This window comes from Nipponia nippon, unplaced genomic scaffold (genome assembly GCF_047370975.1).
Source record: "Nipponia nippon isolate SJK-2023a ecotype South Korea unplaced genomic scaffold, ASM4737097v1 scaffold_15, whole genome shotgun sequence".
NCBI classification, from domain to species: Eukaryota; Metazoa; Chordata; class Aves; order Pelecaniformes; family Threskiornithidae; genus Nipponia; species Nipponia nippon.
The window spans coordinates 11514543-11529081 of record NW_028262331.1 but is presented as its reverse complement, the minus strand read 5'-3'; the positions used below and the strand labels follow the sequence as shown (position 1 = coordinate 11529081).

Genomic DNA, 14539 nt, shown 5'->3' with positions numbered 1-14539 from the left:
CCTGTACTGTGATACCAACCATTGTGGCTAAGCCTGCTGTGAACTCCATCACTCTTATCCACTGCAGAAGGGGCGCAGGGGCTATTTCCAGCAGTGGTGGGTCTGGCCCTGGCACAACAAGGCTGGAGCTCATACCTTGCACGGGTGTCTGATAAACCAGGCAGTATTTTCCCTCGGCGGCGCTGCTGGCGTTGTGCATCCCACTGCAGAGCAGCCCGTCCGCGCCGTCGTGCAGCGAGAAGTGCCCGGTGGGGTAGCCGCAGTAGCACTCCTGCCCTCGGATGACTGCCAAGGGAAACTCCTACGGAAGAGAGAAAATAGATCAGTGCGTAAATGCCGTGGCATCAACAGCCCGCGGGGAATGCTGCTGCTATACAAAGAAAAATAAATCTTCACAAGGCCACTGTGAAGATCAAAGCAGTGTTTGATATATCATTGTAAAGCTCATGCTTCTTATACTACTACTGTCTTTCATATGGCAATTTCTTAAAAATTGTTTTTCAGACACAAGCCATGTAAAGCTTGAAAATTCACAATACTCTGTTTTTTTCATTATTCATAAAAATTACTTTATAATATTCCAGCAGCACCTGGTATGAAATTCCACCTGCAAAACATCAGTGTGGGAAAAGTTGTTCTTATTTACCTCCAAAATGAGCATTTTGAATTGGATCATCTTTTAAACTTCCATTTATATTCCCCCAAACTGAGGAGTCAGCTGTTAAAAGGCTTGCCTTTTACCAGAGCTTGTGTGGAGGAAACTTGCCCTTAAACTTAAAGAATTTAAGTGAAGAAGGAAATTTAGACCCACTAACTGCTGCAATCATGTTTAAAAATAGAAAGAAAAAAGTCAAGCCATAAAAGTATGCATCTTAGTCTGACTTCTTCACAGTTTGCAAAAAATTATGGGGCATAGAGGGGCTGATACAGAGTTTGAGAGCTACTGCGTATATTTTTGGAAAAACTCTTTAGAAATACGATACCAAGTAATTTTTGGTACATCTATTCAGAGGGACTGCGCTGACGGCGAACACGGGACTGCACCAGAAAGGGCAGAGGGGCACCTGCAGCGCCCGAGTGCAGCCGTAGCGGTGCCTGGGGCTGGGAGTGAGCTCAGGCTGAGCACGCAGGGTTAGCACCGCTGGCGCCTGGGCTGTCTTCAGCCACGGACACTTCTTGGTTTGTGCTACCTTGCCTCTACATAGGGAAGCCTCATGTGGAATCCAGACTGACCGCTGCAAATGACAGGTATCTCAGCAGGGTGTAAAATGTGCAAATACAAGAAAATTATAGGGAGTGTTCATTGCAAGGAAACAATTCTCAAGGAAAATTTCTGGCTGTAAGAGATTTCTTTTCAATGGATTTGATGAAAAGTAATACAGGTTTTGGTGTACCAGTCTTACTCAAAACAGGCTGCAAAGCAGCGTTGCTATGTGGTGGCAGAGCAGTGAGGCTGGGCTGATATGCATGAGAATTAAGTGAAGTTTGAGGGAAACATGCTAATTATTTGCTGAAGAAATTAGCGGTTGCTTATGTGCTCAACAGGAAAGGCACACTTACTACTTTGCTGAAACTGGCCCTAAAATTCAGTCTTTCTCCTCTTTACCAGGAGGACTGGGGTTGCTTTTCCTTGGGTTTCCGAAGTCCCCCGATGGCTCGCTCAGCAGCGCGGGGGTGCGTTGGCGTGCAGGGATGGGCTCGGTGCCGCCGCAGAATGGCTGAAGGAAGCTGAGGGGTTATTCGAGTGCAGAGCATTCAGTTCCACCTATTTCATATCGACACTTTTTGCCTTTTGAAAAGTCTTTTGGAGTCTAGGAGTGCCTGACAGGACTGCTGAGCAGCTTATCTCTCGCTTTTCCCCATGCGTTCATCCTCTGATAAGGAGTCAAATACAACACATGTGCCATCTGTGCCCAAACAGCCAACATTTGCTTAGCGAATGAGATATGACATTGTCAAAAACTATTTACAGATTTGATCCAAGGGCAAAATAGTTCTGTTTCTGCCTGCAAACAGAAATTTTTCCTTTACAATGAGGCAGTGTTTCTCAGTTTGAGAAATTAGTAAGTGTCCTGGCCGTCAAACATAGCTTGGAATAAAAATGTTCCTTGTACCTCGTGCCAAGCGGTACCCACAAGTGATTGACTTTTCTGGAAGGCTGGAGGTTTTGTGAAGAGACCTAAGCAAACGCTTCTCCACACTTCTGCGTCCGCAGAGGCACTGGTCAGTACGGTGCTGCCCTGCAGCTGCTCCGCATGCGGTGCAGGGTACCGGGGGTGCGGGGTGCCCGGGCCCTTCCCCAGCTGTTGGGCTGCCCCACGCCCGGGCAGCCTTCCTGCTGCTCTGGCAGCAAGTGGTTGGAGGAAGGGGAGAAATGGGGAGCGGGCTTCACAAGTGAAAGTTTCAAAGTTTCAGTGATGGCAGCGCATGCACTGGAAGAAGCACGGCAGTAGCGCTGGGAATCGCACCAGGATCCACAGCGTCGGTGCAAAGCGCTGAAATCAGCCAGCTGATTATTCGGACCGTGCGTCTACCTGATGCAGTGCATGAAGTGATTGCAAAGTAACGTATTCAGTCTTGACTTTCCATCAGCATTTAATCAAAACTACAAGCCATCCGCTTTGCTCACCTGTGTATTTAATGTAAGCCCCAAGCTGTGGTTACGGCTTTAAGCAACCATGTAACTTTTAAGTGCAGGACTAGTCCTCAAGCTCAGTGCGCACAAATCTGTGATGCTTCACTTTGGTTAAATGCAAATGTATCGCCAGAGAAATCTGCAGGTCTATGAATAAGCATTTTTCTGCACTGAGCTTTAGAGCATGCATTGCCAGGCTCAGGTGTCCATCCTGCAAGCTGTAATTCAGTGAGAGCTGATGTCAATGGAATATTTACATAAGAATTTGTTAGATGAACCCTCAACAGGTAGTTTAAGTGCTGTAAGGAAAGCAATCATTCTCCAATAGCAATGCAGATGATGTGATGATTCAATCACTGACTGTTTTTTGTTAGATTGTATCCAAATTAAGAATTATGAATAGATTAAAAATACACTTATCTGGTTCTACTCTGATTACTTTGCTAAATTCCTTTCTTTGCCAACTTCCTATACTGACTATCCTATCTGATGCAGTTAAAATTTTTCTCTCAATCTACCGAAAAAAATAAGAGATGGGGGGCTAATCATGGAAAGAAATTTGTCTCCCAAGTAAAAATGATGGGTTTGGTTTATTTAAAAATGGGCATGTTCATTTTGCAACAAACCTAGAAGTCATTCTTCAAGTTTTCATTGAACTGGATATTCTAAGAGCAAAGAATAAATACCATAAAGCCAATCACGCCCTCATTTTACACTGTGATCTGCTGAGGCCAGGGGACAATTCCTCAGTGCACTGTTATACCCGGTGTGACCCTGATTTGAAATATTTCTCTCTCGCTGCTGCAATAAAGTCAGTGAGGCTGTGGTTATCTGCACCAGTTGAGGTTCTGGCCTACTTATCTTTGTTTTCTTGTGTTTTTTAAAAAAAAATCTAAATGAAGGCATGAAAACACTGTATGAATTCTACAACGGGTTTTGGATCAAAATCCCAGGAGTCTTTTGTTTATGGGTAAATAATGGCATGTAGCTACATCTGAAATCCAAAATAGCAGGCCTCTTTTTGAAATTAGAAGATTGCTATATTCTGTATATTGTTGTATAAAGAAAAGAAAAAGCATCTTAGAGCTAGTAGCGTTCAAGTGTGCAAGCTTGCTGGCATGGCTTTTGGATGCATTGAGATGCTGGGGTTCTCTCCTCAATACTTTGTGTTCTTCCAGATTTTATTTGTGTTATCATATATAACTGCATACAGCAGCTGAGAGGTAAAAGGACTGTTTATTTTAAAATATAAATTCAAATGGAGACGGCTCATTTAGTATGCAGGTTGGCTTATACAAGAGCAGATATGAAAATTATGGCTTCTAGCCAAGGGACCTAGCACAGAAACATATTCATGGATCTGTGTTGTGGGGTGATAATGGGTTGCTATTAAGCCATGTCATCACTCTGTTAATTAAGAAAGAAACTGATAATTAAGGGTACTTAGCAGGTTTCATCTGGAGTTGTTACCTCAAATTCATATCTCAAATGCTTCCAAGGGCTGGAGCTACCATTTCAGTTGCACAAAGCAATTTGCAAGGCTAACAAATAAATATGGTATGCCTCAATTTGCTTTTCTTCTAAGTCCCAAAGAGCAAGAGACTTATTCATGTGTTTAACTTCAAGCATCCGACTCGTTCCTTTTAAAAGTTTTTTTCAGGATACATAGAAATTGGTGGGATAATTCCTTTCAGCATAACAGGCTGGACTAAAATGCCGGTGCCTTCCTGATTTCAGGAGGGCTAAGTTGTTGCTATCAGCTAGGAAGTTGTCTGTCCTATTTTGAAAGGAAAGGAACCAAAGTTGGGACAAATGTTTGTAATGTCAGAATAGGACTTCGTTTGGTATCTAGAGTTAAAGCGCAAATCAGTGTGTAACAACTGGACTTGTGGATATGCAAGTGCTGCTGCTTAAGTGGAGGGAGACCTTGCCAGTCTTTTTGTAGGCAAATGTTCTCTAACAGTCTCTTTCCAAAGGGTAGCATGGTGCCTAGCAGGGCTAAAGCAGAGGGGGAAGGATAAGCAAGTTGTTACCTGCCCCATTTTAGGGAAGGAATAAATGGGAGAGGTACCAAACCTTTTCTTTGCCTGCCTTCAGTACCTTTTCCTCTTAACGTTACCCTTTCTGCAGTCCTCTCCATGCCCTCTGTGCAGAAAGCGTCTGTTTAGATAATCCTTTACATTATCTGGTTTGCTGATGGCTTTCTCACACAAGCTTCAACAAGCAAATATGCATTGACTCTAACTCTGGAGAGGCACCGGCTGTTCTGCAGAGATGGACAGTTTCCTCCGTCCCGCTGCTCTCCTCTGTCCTAGTCCTGTTCGAATGTCACGCTAACGTGGTACATTTTTGGTTGTTTTTTGTTTTGCTATCCTTCTCGGTCACCAGTAATTTCAGATGCTTCCAGTTATTTTGGCTGCGTGGCCAGAAAACCTTGAAGGAACTACACTTCTGAAAATGCACTTATTTAGAAAAGTCATTTCCCAAAACCAGAATGGCATGACTCTGCTTAAAAACATTGACCTCATGTTTGAGCACATCTGAAAACAACTTCTCCAGATACTTCATACTGTTCTCCCAGATAGAGAAGCAATAATTAATTGCACTTCATCAGTAAATATTAATACAATGATGCTACATGTGGGTAAACTGACACAGAAAGATCAAGATTTTTCTTTCCACCATTAAACAATATATTAATGACAGAGCTTGGAAAGAATTGCTCACGAAGTCCTGCTTTACTGAATATTTATATGCATAGAGGATGTGAGAGCGTGTTTGTATGCATGTTTGTAAGGTGCTATATACAGGGTATGTGGGTGATTCACTGCAATTCGCTGCACGAAGTTAACTCCATGATGCATTCTTAAAACACTGATGAGCTGGTATAGAGGATATGTTGACTGGGAAAAGCTTTCCCACTCTGCCTAGTAATTAAGAAGATTTGTTGTTCATGCCTTAATAGTTTTAATCAATTTTGTGATGCTAGAAAACGAAGTAATTGAATGTTCAGTTTAGTGCATGAGGCTGAATGTGGCTGCAGGCTAAATCTGACCACACAGTGAACCCTCCTCTGTCCAAAAACATAAGCCCCATCGGAGTGGGGAGGAAGGGAGGGAACGAATCGCAGCAACAGCCACTAAAGCAAGGGTTGCCCTGGCCAAATGTTCCCTCCTGTGAGGACACCCGAGTCCATCAAAGTCAAACTCCTTCAGTTCTTAAATCCATGGTCTTACTCTGTGATAAGTGTGGAGGATGAGCAAAGGTGATGCTTCAGGCCAAGAGTGTGCACCAGGACAGCAGATGTTAGCATGTCCTTCTCACCTTCTCTCCAAAAGCCAATAAGCACACAACTGACTTTGTTTGTTGCTTTCTTGTAGTCTTGATATATCGGCATGAAGTAGTGCAATGATTCCATTTTAAATTAAAATAAACTAGATTTAAATTACATAGGTTATAATGAAAGTGGTATAAATTCTTCTGGTGTGGAAAGAGACACATTTGTGTAAAAGTACCAGGAAAGTCCACCTGCTTTCAGTGTGCTTATCTGCTAAAATTTTTCTCTGGCAGCTTTTTTTTTTTATATATATTTAAGATTGTATCACATTCCTAGCTAACACAGTTACACACTGGTGTAAAAATTGTGTGTAGCTACCTCAGCATTACATCCTCTTGTTCGCTACGGCAATGCCCGCTGCTGCACCGTCAAGGAGCCCGAGACCAAAGGGACCACCTTGGAGGGGAGCACCCAGGGCTGCGCAAAGTGGAGGGTGCTGGGGATCGCTTCTCCCTGCCCTGCCCACGCGTGGCTCCCCGAGATCTGAGTGGGGACCAGCTCCCCGGAGGGCACTGGAGCCACGTTTCAGGTGCTGCCAGCGCACATCCACCCTCTGGCAGCGTGTCTCCCCATGAGCTGCATCCACCGAGACCTCCCCCGGGTCAGATCTGGCTCTGGCCTTGGTTTGAATGTGACACGGGAATGGTATCGATTTCCTCAGGGTCGATACTTGTCACTTAGAAGGGCTTTTCTGTGCATCACATTTAGTGGCATCACTCTGACGGCTTTCCCTCCCGCCTTCCCCACTCGAGAGAGCGGAGGGACCAGATGCATCACTGGGTATTTACTCTGATGAGTTTTGCCCTTTAGAAACTCATTTACAAATTCAAAGCTCTAAGGCACTAATCTCTGCTATTTCCTTAGTAGATTAAAATTTAAAATAACAAAAAAGAAGAAAGGATGTGAAATGAGAACTGTTCTTACTTTCTTGGAGCAAAATTCAGAGCACATCTCCACCGTCAAATTGGGCTGTATCAAAGAGGCTGGAAAGGTGTCTGTTAAATTTTCTGGAGCTCTAAAACATCCTCGATAGATAACATTCCTCCCTGCAGGGATATGAAATAGGTTTCTCTTGAGAAAACAATGTCCGTAGTATCCTGCCTCTTTCACAAAGAACAATATTAGGTTCAGAAGCTAAAAATAATAAAATAGATTTTATATTCCAAATGCTGTAGAAATAAGAGAAACCATGATATACGCTAGAAAAAATGTGTTGCAAATGCTGTGGTATTGAAAGAAGCACATGCCTTTAGCTTTGTACTAACCACTGAAAGTAGGCCTGCAGCAAAGAGTTTAAATTAAATTCCACCAGTGGAGGGCATTGCTATTGTTTGCAAGTCCCAGTTTTCTTTTGAAGACATGCTTTCCCCTGAAAGACTTAAAAGCCCCGATAAAGATCTACAAAGCTTCCCGTGATCTGCACCAGAAAAGGAAAGGAATTTAAATGAATCCTGAAAGCCCCCACAGGGACCCACCTTCCTGCACATCTGCTCAGCTGCTGAGCTATCCCTCTCCTCTTCCCACTCTTTTCTTTTCAGGGCAAGGGAGTTTGCTGCAGCCTTCGCCATCTAAACTAGGCTTTTGTAGGCTGTTCAGGGAGAACAGCTTTCTTCAAGCCTTGAGCATCAGCCTCTGATCTCACCTGCTCCTGTATAAATGCCACAGAGTTTGGCAGGATTGCTCCATTTTTTGCATCACTGTGACTGAAGTCAGGATTTGGCCCAAATACTTGTTACAAGCAGCAATACATTTTTCCCTCCTGCTTAAGAGAGAAATATCCCCTGTCAGACCCAAACAAAAACCCAAAGCTCTCATGGAAACTCACTGCCCCAGGTGAGGCCATGCATTTGCACAGATGAACTAATGGTAATGAAGAAAATAGCATTGTGTGGCTGGTTAGAAAAAGAAAAAAGGCTGCATGTTGTATGGCACTTCTGTAATTCTTAGGATTTTGTGGGCTTTACAAAGGTGGAAAATGCGTTTACTTCATTGCTGCATACTCTCTATTGACAGAATTTGCCTAGCATGACTCAGTAGGAAGAAAGGTGGATTTGGGAATGAATTTGGGTCGTCTGAGTCCTGGTTCGCACCCACTGGCTACCTTAAACAATACTCAGCAGAACTGATGTGGGAAATGTATGGGATGACAGGAGAGATGCAGTGCAGTTTTGAAGGAAATATTTGGTTCTGCATGGATTTCCTGGCAGAAGGGCCCAGCTTCTCCAGCACGAGCCAAGAGCAATCTAAGGAGTGGCTGCTTAAATATTGTTCTAATAACTGTTCAAACCAGTTACTAGAAGCAATGCTATATCTTTCGGATCACTCAGGAGATATGAAAATATAATAACTCTACGCAAGTTTGGGGGAAACGGGAGTCTCCCTGAGACCAGATCACTGCAAGCACAGCACCAAAGAATAAAGGAGCAGAAGTTTTTTGGCTTCTCGGAATGCTCATGAAAGACTTCCTACTAAATCTCACACTAATAGTTAATTCCTGAAACAAAATGTTTATGAACACGTTTAGAGTTCTCTCAGCAGGTCAGGAAGAAAGCTTGAACTGCCCACACCGGCTCTGGGGAGGGAGCAGGGTTTGCAGAGGAACCCTGGGTCACACTGGAAATGTGCTGTATTTACGTCGTCTGCCCGCTTTCTGGGGAAGGATGGCTGAATCCTGCCCCGAGGAAAACGGCGCTCTGTGCCCCAGTGATCCCCGGGCTGCAATAGCTGCAGACTTTGAGCTTCTTTGCGTTTAATGCAACGTGGGGGCATGAGTCCTGCGGCGCAGGAGCTGCGCAGCTCACGGAGCCCGGGGTGCCAGGGTGGGAAAGGGGAGGAATGGAGAGGGGAGCCGGCAGCCAGCGAACCCTCTGTCTAGGAAGGTTTAAATGGAGGTGCCGCTGGATCTGCTCTGCATAAGGAGAAGCCTTACGCGAGGTCTGTTCACTGTATTGCATAGTGTAAATCATGGACGCTGTTACAGTTTCAGAGTTACTTTCCAATATACTTGTTCATCGTGATTAATACTTCTGTCGGCCCCTCAGCTAGCTTGTGTCAGTGGGATTCTTCAAATAGTCAAATATCAGGTATTACTAAGGGCAAACAAAATACAAATCTAGCTCCAGGCTAGACTAGTTTGATGACTAATTCATTAATACTTAAGAAAAAAATAAATGCCGCCTTTTCCTGTGAAATATGTATATATATTTTATACTGAAGATTTAAACAGTGATGCATGTCCCGGGAAACCTGCCAATGTGCCTGTCAGCCTGACACTAGCAATTTAGGTCTGAGTACCTTTGATATATAATTTATATGTAGCTGGGTGGATTATTGTACAAACCTTGACTTGTCTTTAAGAAGAAATGAAGTACCATCAATACTGGCACAACCTAAGGTCTTGGTGCTTCTTCTCAGCAAATAACATCCGTTAAGGTCTTGTGAGCTTGCCAAAAGTAAAGATTGCTCAGCTGTTTAGATATTATATGTGCTTTGTGTTGCCCCAAAGGTTTATCTATTGTATCTCCCGTGGTAGCTAATTGAATGACAAGTAGAGTAAGTGTTGTCGTCTAAAGATGAAAGAAAAATCCCAGCCGCCACTAGAACAGAAGTCCTTGGAAGAACAAAACTACGTGGTCTCATTTCTCTCACTTAGGAGAGAGATGGGTGTACCTCTCTCTCTGGCCTCTACTTATTCTCCTGCTGCAGTCACATCGCAATTATTTTGCTTAGGATAATTTCTGAGCTTGGGGTGGCATTGATACGAGTGCTTTTCTGCCCTTCCCTTGTAAGGCACCCGCTTCCAGGATTGTTTCTTAAACACGTGTGGGTTTCTCCCTCTGCAATGGTTGCAAAAGGGAGTAGCTTTTCAGCTGAAGTTCTGCTGCTGTTGCAATTGCTCTGCACTGTATTTTGTTTCTTCCCCGGTGACACTAACTTTCTATGTGGCAGCCCTGAGGCAGCCGCGCCAGGCACATCTCGCCGCTCTGAGGCAGTGAGCAGAGCTGCTGTTTCAGGGAGGGAGCCGGGGACAGGACCAGCAGCAAATGGACACTGTGCCCCACGGGCACCTTTGTCCTTTGCTGTTTCAAACTCTGGTGACAAACGGAGCGAGAGAGCAGCAGAGACAGCCCACACGCTCAGCCCAGCCATGGCATCTCTTCCCCCGTGGGGCGAGCATCGCTCCTGGGGAGAGCAGCCTCCTCTGTCCCATCACACAGCCACTTACGTCGTCTCGCTCCTGCCCGCAGCTCCTCCACCCTGTAGACAGAGAGCCGGTTCACCCCTCCGCAGACAGAGCCCTTTTCCCCCTTGCACTCGCTGTTGCACTCCTCAGGCTTCGAGGCGGTCGCTGGGAGCTTGTTCCCACAGTAGCACTCTGCTCCGTACGCCAGGCCCGCGTAGGTGTAAGCCCTGTGGGGAACAAAACCAGGCACTGTCAGTACCGGCACCCCGTCTATTCCCGAGTTTATACCTAATGAAGGCAGGAGCCTGTCCCCCTGTACAGCGTACGCTTCTGCTGCCCTGCTCCAGGGACGCGGCTGGCCCTGGGGACCAGCATGGCCTCTTCGAGGTGGGCAGCCACCTCATACCGCAGGCGACGGCAGTGGTGGTCAGAGTCAGCCCGGCACAGCCTGCCCGGGCCCGGGGCAGTCCTCAGGAGAGCGAGGTGGGCTTTGCCTCCTGATGTGGGTGTCTGAGCAACAGCCCCATTGCCAGCTGTGCGGACATGCTTGTGCTGTTCCCGCGGGAGCACAGCTCGCCTTCACCCGCCTGGTGCTGCGGACATGATGGCCTTGCTGCTGGGGGTGATGCTGCCCCCACCCAGAGCTACCACTTCAGGTTTTGATCAGAAATATTTAGGATGGTTTAGAGTAACAGAGAAGAAAAGCCCCTTTCAGGGGTTCTGTTAACTGGCATTTAGAATTGGGCATTTTGGATCCAGTCAGGCAATTTTCAAACACTCAAACCAAGGCGAGGCCATTGCTCGAACAGCGGGCCCAGGGCTCACTGCCTCTCCCGAGGTGCCCAAGCCATGGCCTGCTGCCCGCCACTGTGCTGGCTCCAGGAACGGTCACTGCAGGCTGCCAACACCTCCCACGCCATGTGAAACCATGGTCTCGTCTGGGTGAGCTCACGGCGTGGGAGCCGGCGCTTGCATGGAGGCGGCAGCCTGCAGTCACGGTGTGTGGACCCTTGGGTCCCCTTTGCAGGGCGAAGCGCTCCCTTGGGCCTCTCACACCAAAGGCAAGCGTGCGTCATGCCCGCGCAGGGTGCGTGAGGGTCCCTCTGGCCAGACCCCACAGCTGACCCCTCTCCTGGCTGCACCAAGCCAGGGCCTGGCTCCGTGTCCTCCAAAAAGTGTCTGATGAGGCCTGACGGTCTGTCCGTCTCGGAAGGGGGTACCATTTCCTCCACCAAAGGGACAGCTCCGCCTCAAGCATCTTTGTGTGGCTGCAGGGGACTGGGTTGGAATGGGAGGGTCTGAAAGCCAGCGACATGAGGTTAAGCTGCGGTTCGGGCACCCCTAAAGCAAAGGGCTCCATGCGTACTGCATTGCCCTACGGACCAAAGGAAGGAAATGTCACAGGAATAGCTCTAAATTACATTGTTTCTTCTGCTTTCTCTTGTGCTTGGGAGCAACACGAAGTCTTTTTCATAAATACTTTCATATAGCCCTGCCCCAGGTACTCATGATTGTCCCTGGCCCGCGCCCTGCCGTGGCTGACCAGGGCAGACAGCGTGGTGGCAGGAGCTGCACCTGCCTATTCCCCGATGACCGGCAGCTCCTGGGCTGCACTGGAACAGCCCCGCTCCCTGCCACGCACCCAGCATCTTGCTCTCTCCTGGTTCTGGGAGTGCTAGTTTGTTCGTAGTTTTTTTAATATTTTAGATCAAAGATTTGGGCTAGAGGGCAATATCTATGAAATATCTAACAAAGGTTATCTAACAAAACAGTAATTTTTGACCAGAACAACAGAAAATATATTGTACGTAGCCATGCTATAATAAAGAGGATAGGCAGCAGTGAAATAGTCCGCTTTAAGCAAGGTAGCAGAGCTACACCATGCCTGAAGGTATGAGATAATCATAGTTTTCAGAGATGCTGTATGTTTAACATATGCATGCTTTTCCCATTTCAAATTCAGTTCCACTTACTGTCAGAAAAGAGAAAACTTGCAGTGAAAAAATACCACTCACCTCTCAGCACAAGCTTCCTGGCAGTGAGATACTGTCATTTTTCTTAAGTCATAGAACACAGCTCCCTTCAGTGTCCTCTCCCTCGAGTCATCGCTGAAGCATCCCATGTAGGTGCCTGTGTGCATGCAAGACCAGAGTTAGGCAGCGCGCACACGATGGAGACGGGGGAGAGGGAAAAACCCATCCAGCAGTAATTCAGTGCCCTAAGTTGTAAGCAGGGCTGTATTCGATCAAGTCACAACCTGTCCGGGGTCCTGCCTGCTCTGCAGACCTGTGTGCTGGTACCGAACCTTTGGGGGAACTATTGAAGGGGTAAGCTCAGATGGCCAGTGGAAAAGAACAGAAGGGAAATTAGACTCTTGCCTTACCCAGGTTACTTTAAGCAGGCCTGCCTTTGCAGACCCAGTGTCTGCAACCGCCCTGGCGCCGCGGTTCCCATGGGCAGCTGCTGCCTGCTCAACTCCCTCCCTTCGGTGAGAAAACATGGCGAATTTCTAAAGTAAAGGAGAAGGTGGGCTTCAAAATGGTATAAGCTTTGAGAAATCTTGTTGGATTTCTCCCAAGTTTTCTTGAAAATCTCTAGTTGAGAATAAGATGGTGCAAGAGAAATATTAAGAAAATCAATTTTCTTTGGGTACATGGAGTATATTAAAGCTATAATGGAAAGATAACTTCGGTCTTAACTAGGCAGCACTGTCTAGCTATCGCATTGAACTATCTCTTTTTCTCTGGCGCGAATGACTTTTAAAATACGTCTTGCTTTACTTAGCATATGAAAGATAAATATTTCTCTTAGACTGCATCCTATGTTAAGCCTCTTTTTTGTTGTCAGAAACAAAATACTATAAAAATCCAGTCTATGTTTTAATATATGATTGGAAGGATGATGTAGAGTCACACTATTATACAATGGTTTTGTGTATATAAGTACATTTTATCCTTAAAATATGAAGGAAAAAAGGAAATTTGATTTTAGAATGAGCAGTATTGACATGATAACACAAGGAAATTAAATAACATGAGCTGTGGATAGGAAGAGAACATATGATGAAAAATGAAACTAAAAAGCATTATATTAACAATAAAATAGTCCACAAGAAAAAGAAAGTTCAGGCCACTCTAACAGAGATTTTGGAGCTAGGAATAATAAATCAAACATTTGAATATTGCAAACACAACAGCAGATTCCAAGACCTGCACATTGGTAATTTGCAAACATGCAATTAGAAAATTCCCAAGCTGTTAACGAGATGGGCGTCACACACCTGCAATGAGGATGTTCTACATTTTACTGGAGACTTTTGACTTGGGTGCTTTGCTTCAAACGAGCAGCAGCAGAAAACTCAGTGTGTGGGGCCAAAGAGCCCGAGTCGGGAGGCACGGGCAGGCCAGTCGACACAGGCAGCGTCTGCCCTCCTCCCTGCCTCCCTCCCATGCTGCCGCCAGCCCGGCAGCGAGATCTCATTCACATCCTCCTATGAATGAGTCACGGAGAGACTCCGCGGTCTTAGAGCCGAATGGCACGTCAGCGATCCAATCCCTGTCACCTCTGCATCCTGTGCAATGGCGTAACCGGGCCAGGAGAAACAGTACACATCCCATCAGTACACACAACAGTACGCACACAACACCCAACAGTACACACACCCCAGGGAAACTGTGAAACACCCCATCCACTGGAAGTGTTCATAACAGAAAACTTTCATTTTTTAGCTAGCACATTCCTGTTTTCATTTGTTGCACTAATAGTATTTGCCAGTCTCCCTGGCAGGATAAGATGTGGTCCCTGCCCTGAGCCGCTTGCAATGTGAGCAGGCAAGATAGCTTGATGTGGAGACGAAAAAAAAAGGACTTGAATTTTCTCACCCAAGGCCACACGATCCTGGGTGGACACAGAGCAAGGCAAAGCAAGCTGGGAGGTGTTCACAATACACTGGAGCAGATTGCCATCATTTTTGTCTCAGGTTAAGGGTCTGCCCTGGCGAAGCCCACTGAGGGCTGGCTTGCAATGCCTGTGTGTGAGCAGGGGCAGAGCGGCCGAGCCGCGTTGGGAAGCACAGGCGTTGTTAGGATGGCACCGATGAGGAATGTGCAAATACAGCCTCCGCAGCAAGGCAAGGTGCCGCTTTACTGAGCGGGAACCACAGGGCAATGCTGAAACTTTAACAAGCATTACAACCATGGAGGAGTTCATTATATCTTGGAAGGGATCCATAATGAAATAACAAGCCTGCAAGTTTACTAGGAGAAGGGGGGGGGAAGATAAAATGCCCTACATAGGTAGTTAAATTTTTAATTGATAATAATTTCCAAAGGCATTTCAATGCTTGTTAACAATACTGTTATTAATAATGTCACTTCATGTTCAG

At 46.0% G+C, this 14539-nt stretch overlaps 1 protein-coding gene across 4 annotated transcripts in view; it reads right to left on the bottom strand.

The window, feature by feature from the left end:
• WSCD1 (WSC domain sialate O sulfotransferase 1) overlaps positions 1–14539 on the bottom strand; it is a 34152-nt gene that overhangs the window by 6293 nt on the left and 13320 nt on the right. For all 4 annotated transcript variants that reach the window (XM_087752100.1, XM_087752101.1, XM_009469025.2 and 1 more), the window contains 4 exons: positions 12171–12285; positions 10198–10382; positions 6897–7018; positions 136–301 (listed from right to left, as the gene is read on the bottom strand). In XM_087752100.1, coding sequence (XP_087608226.1) covers positions 136–301; positions 6897–7018; positions 10198–10382; positions 12171–12285 — 588 coding nt within the window. The remainder of the gene's footprint in view (positions 1–135; positions 302–6896; positions 7019–10197; positions 10383–12170; positions 12286–14539) is intronic.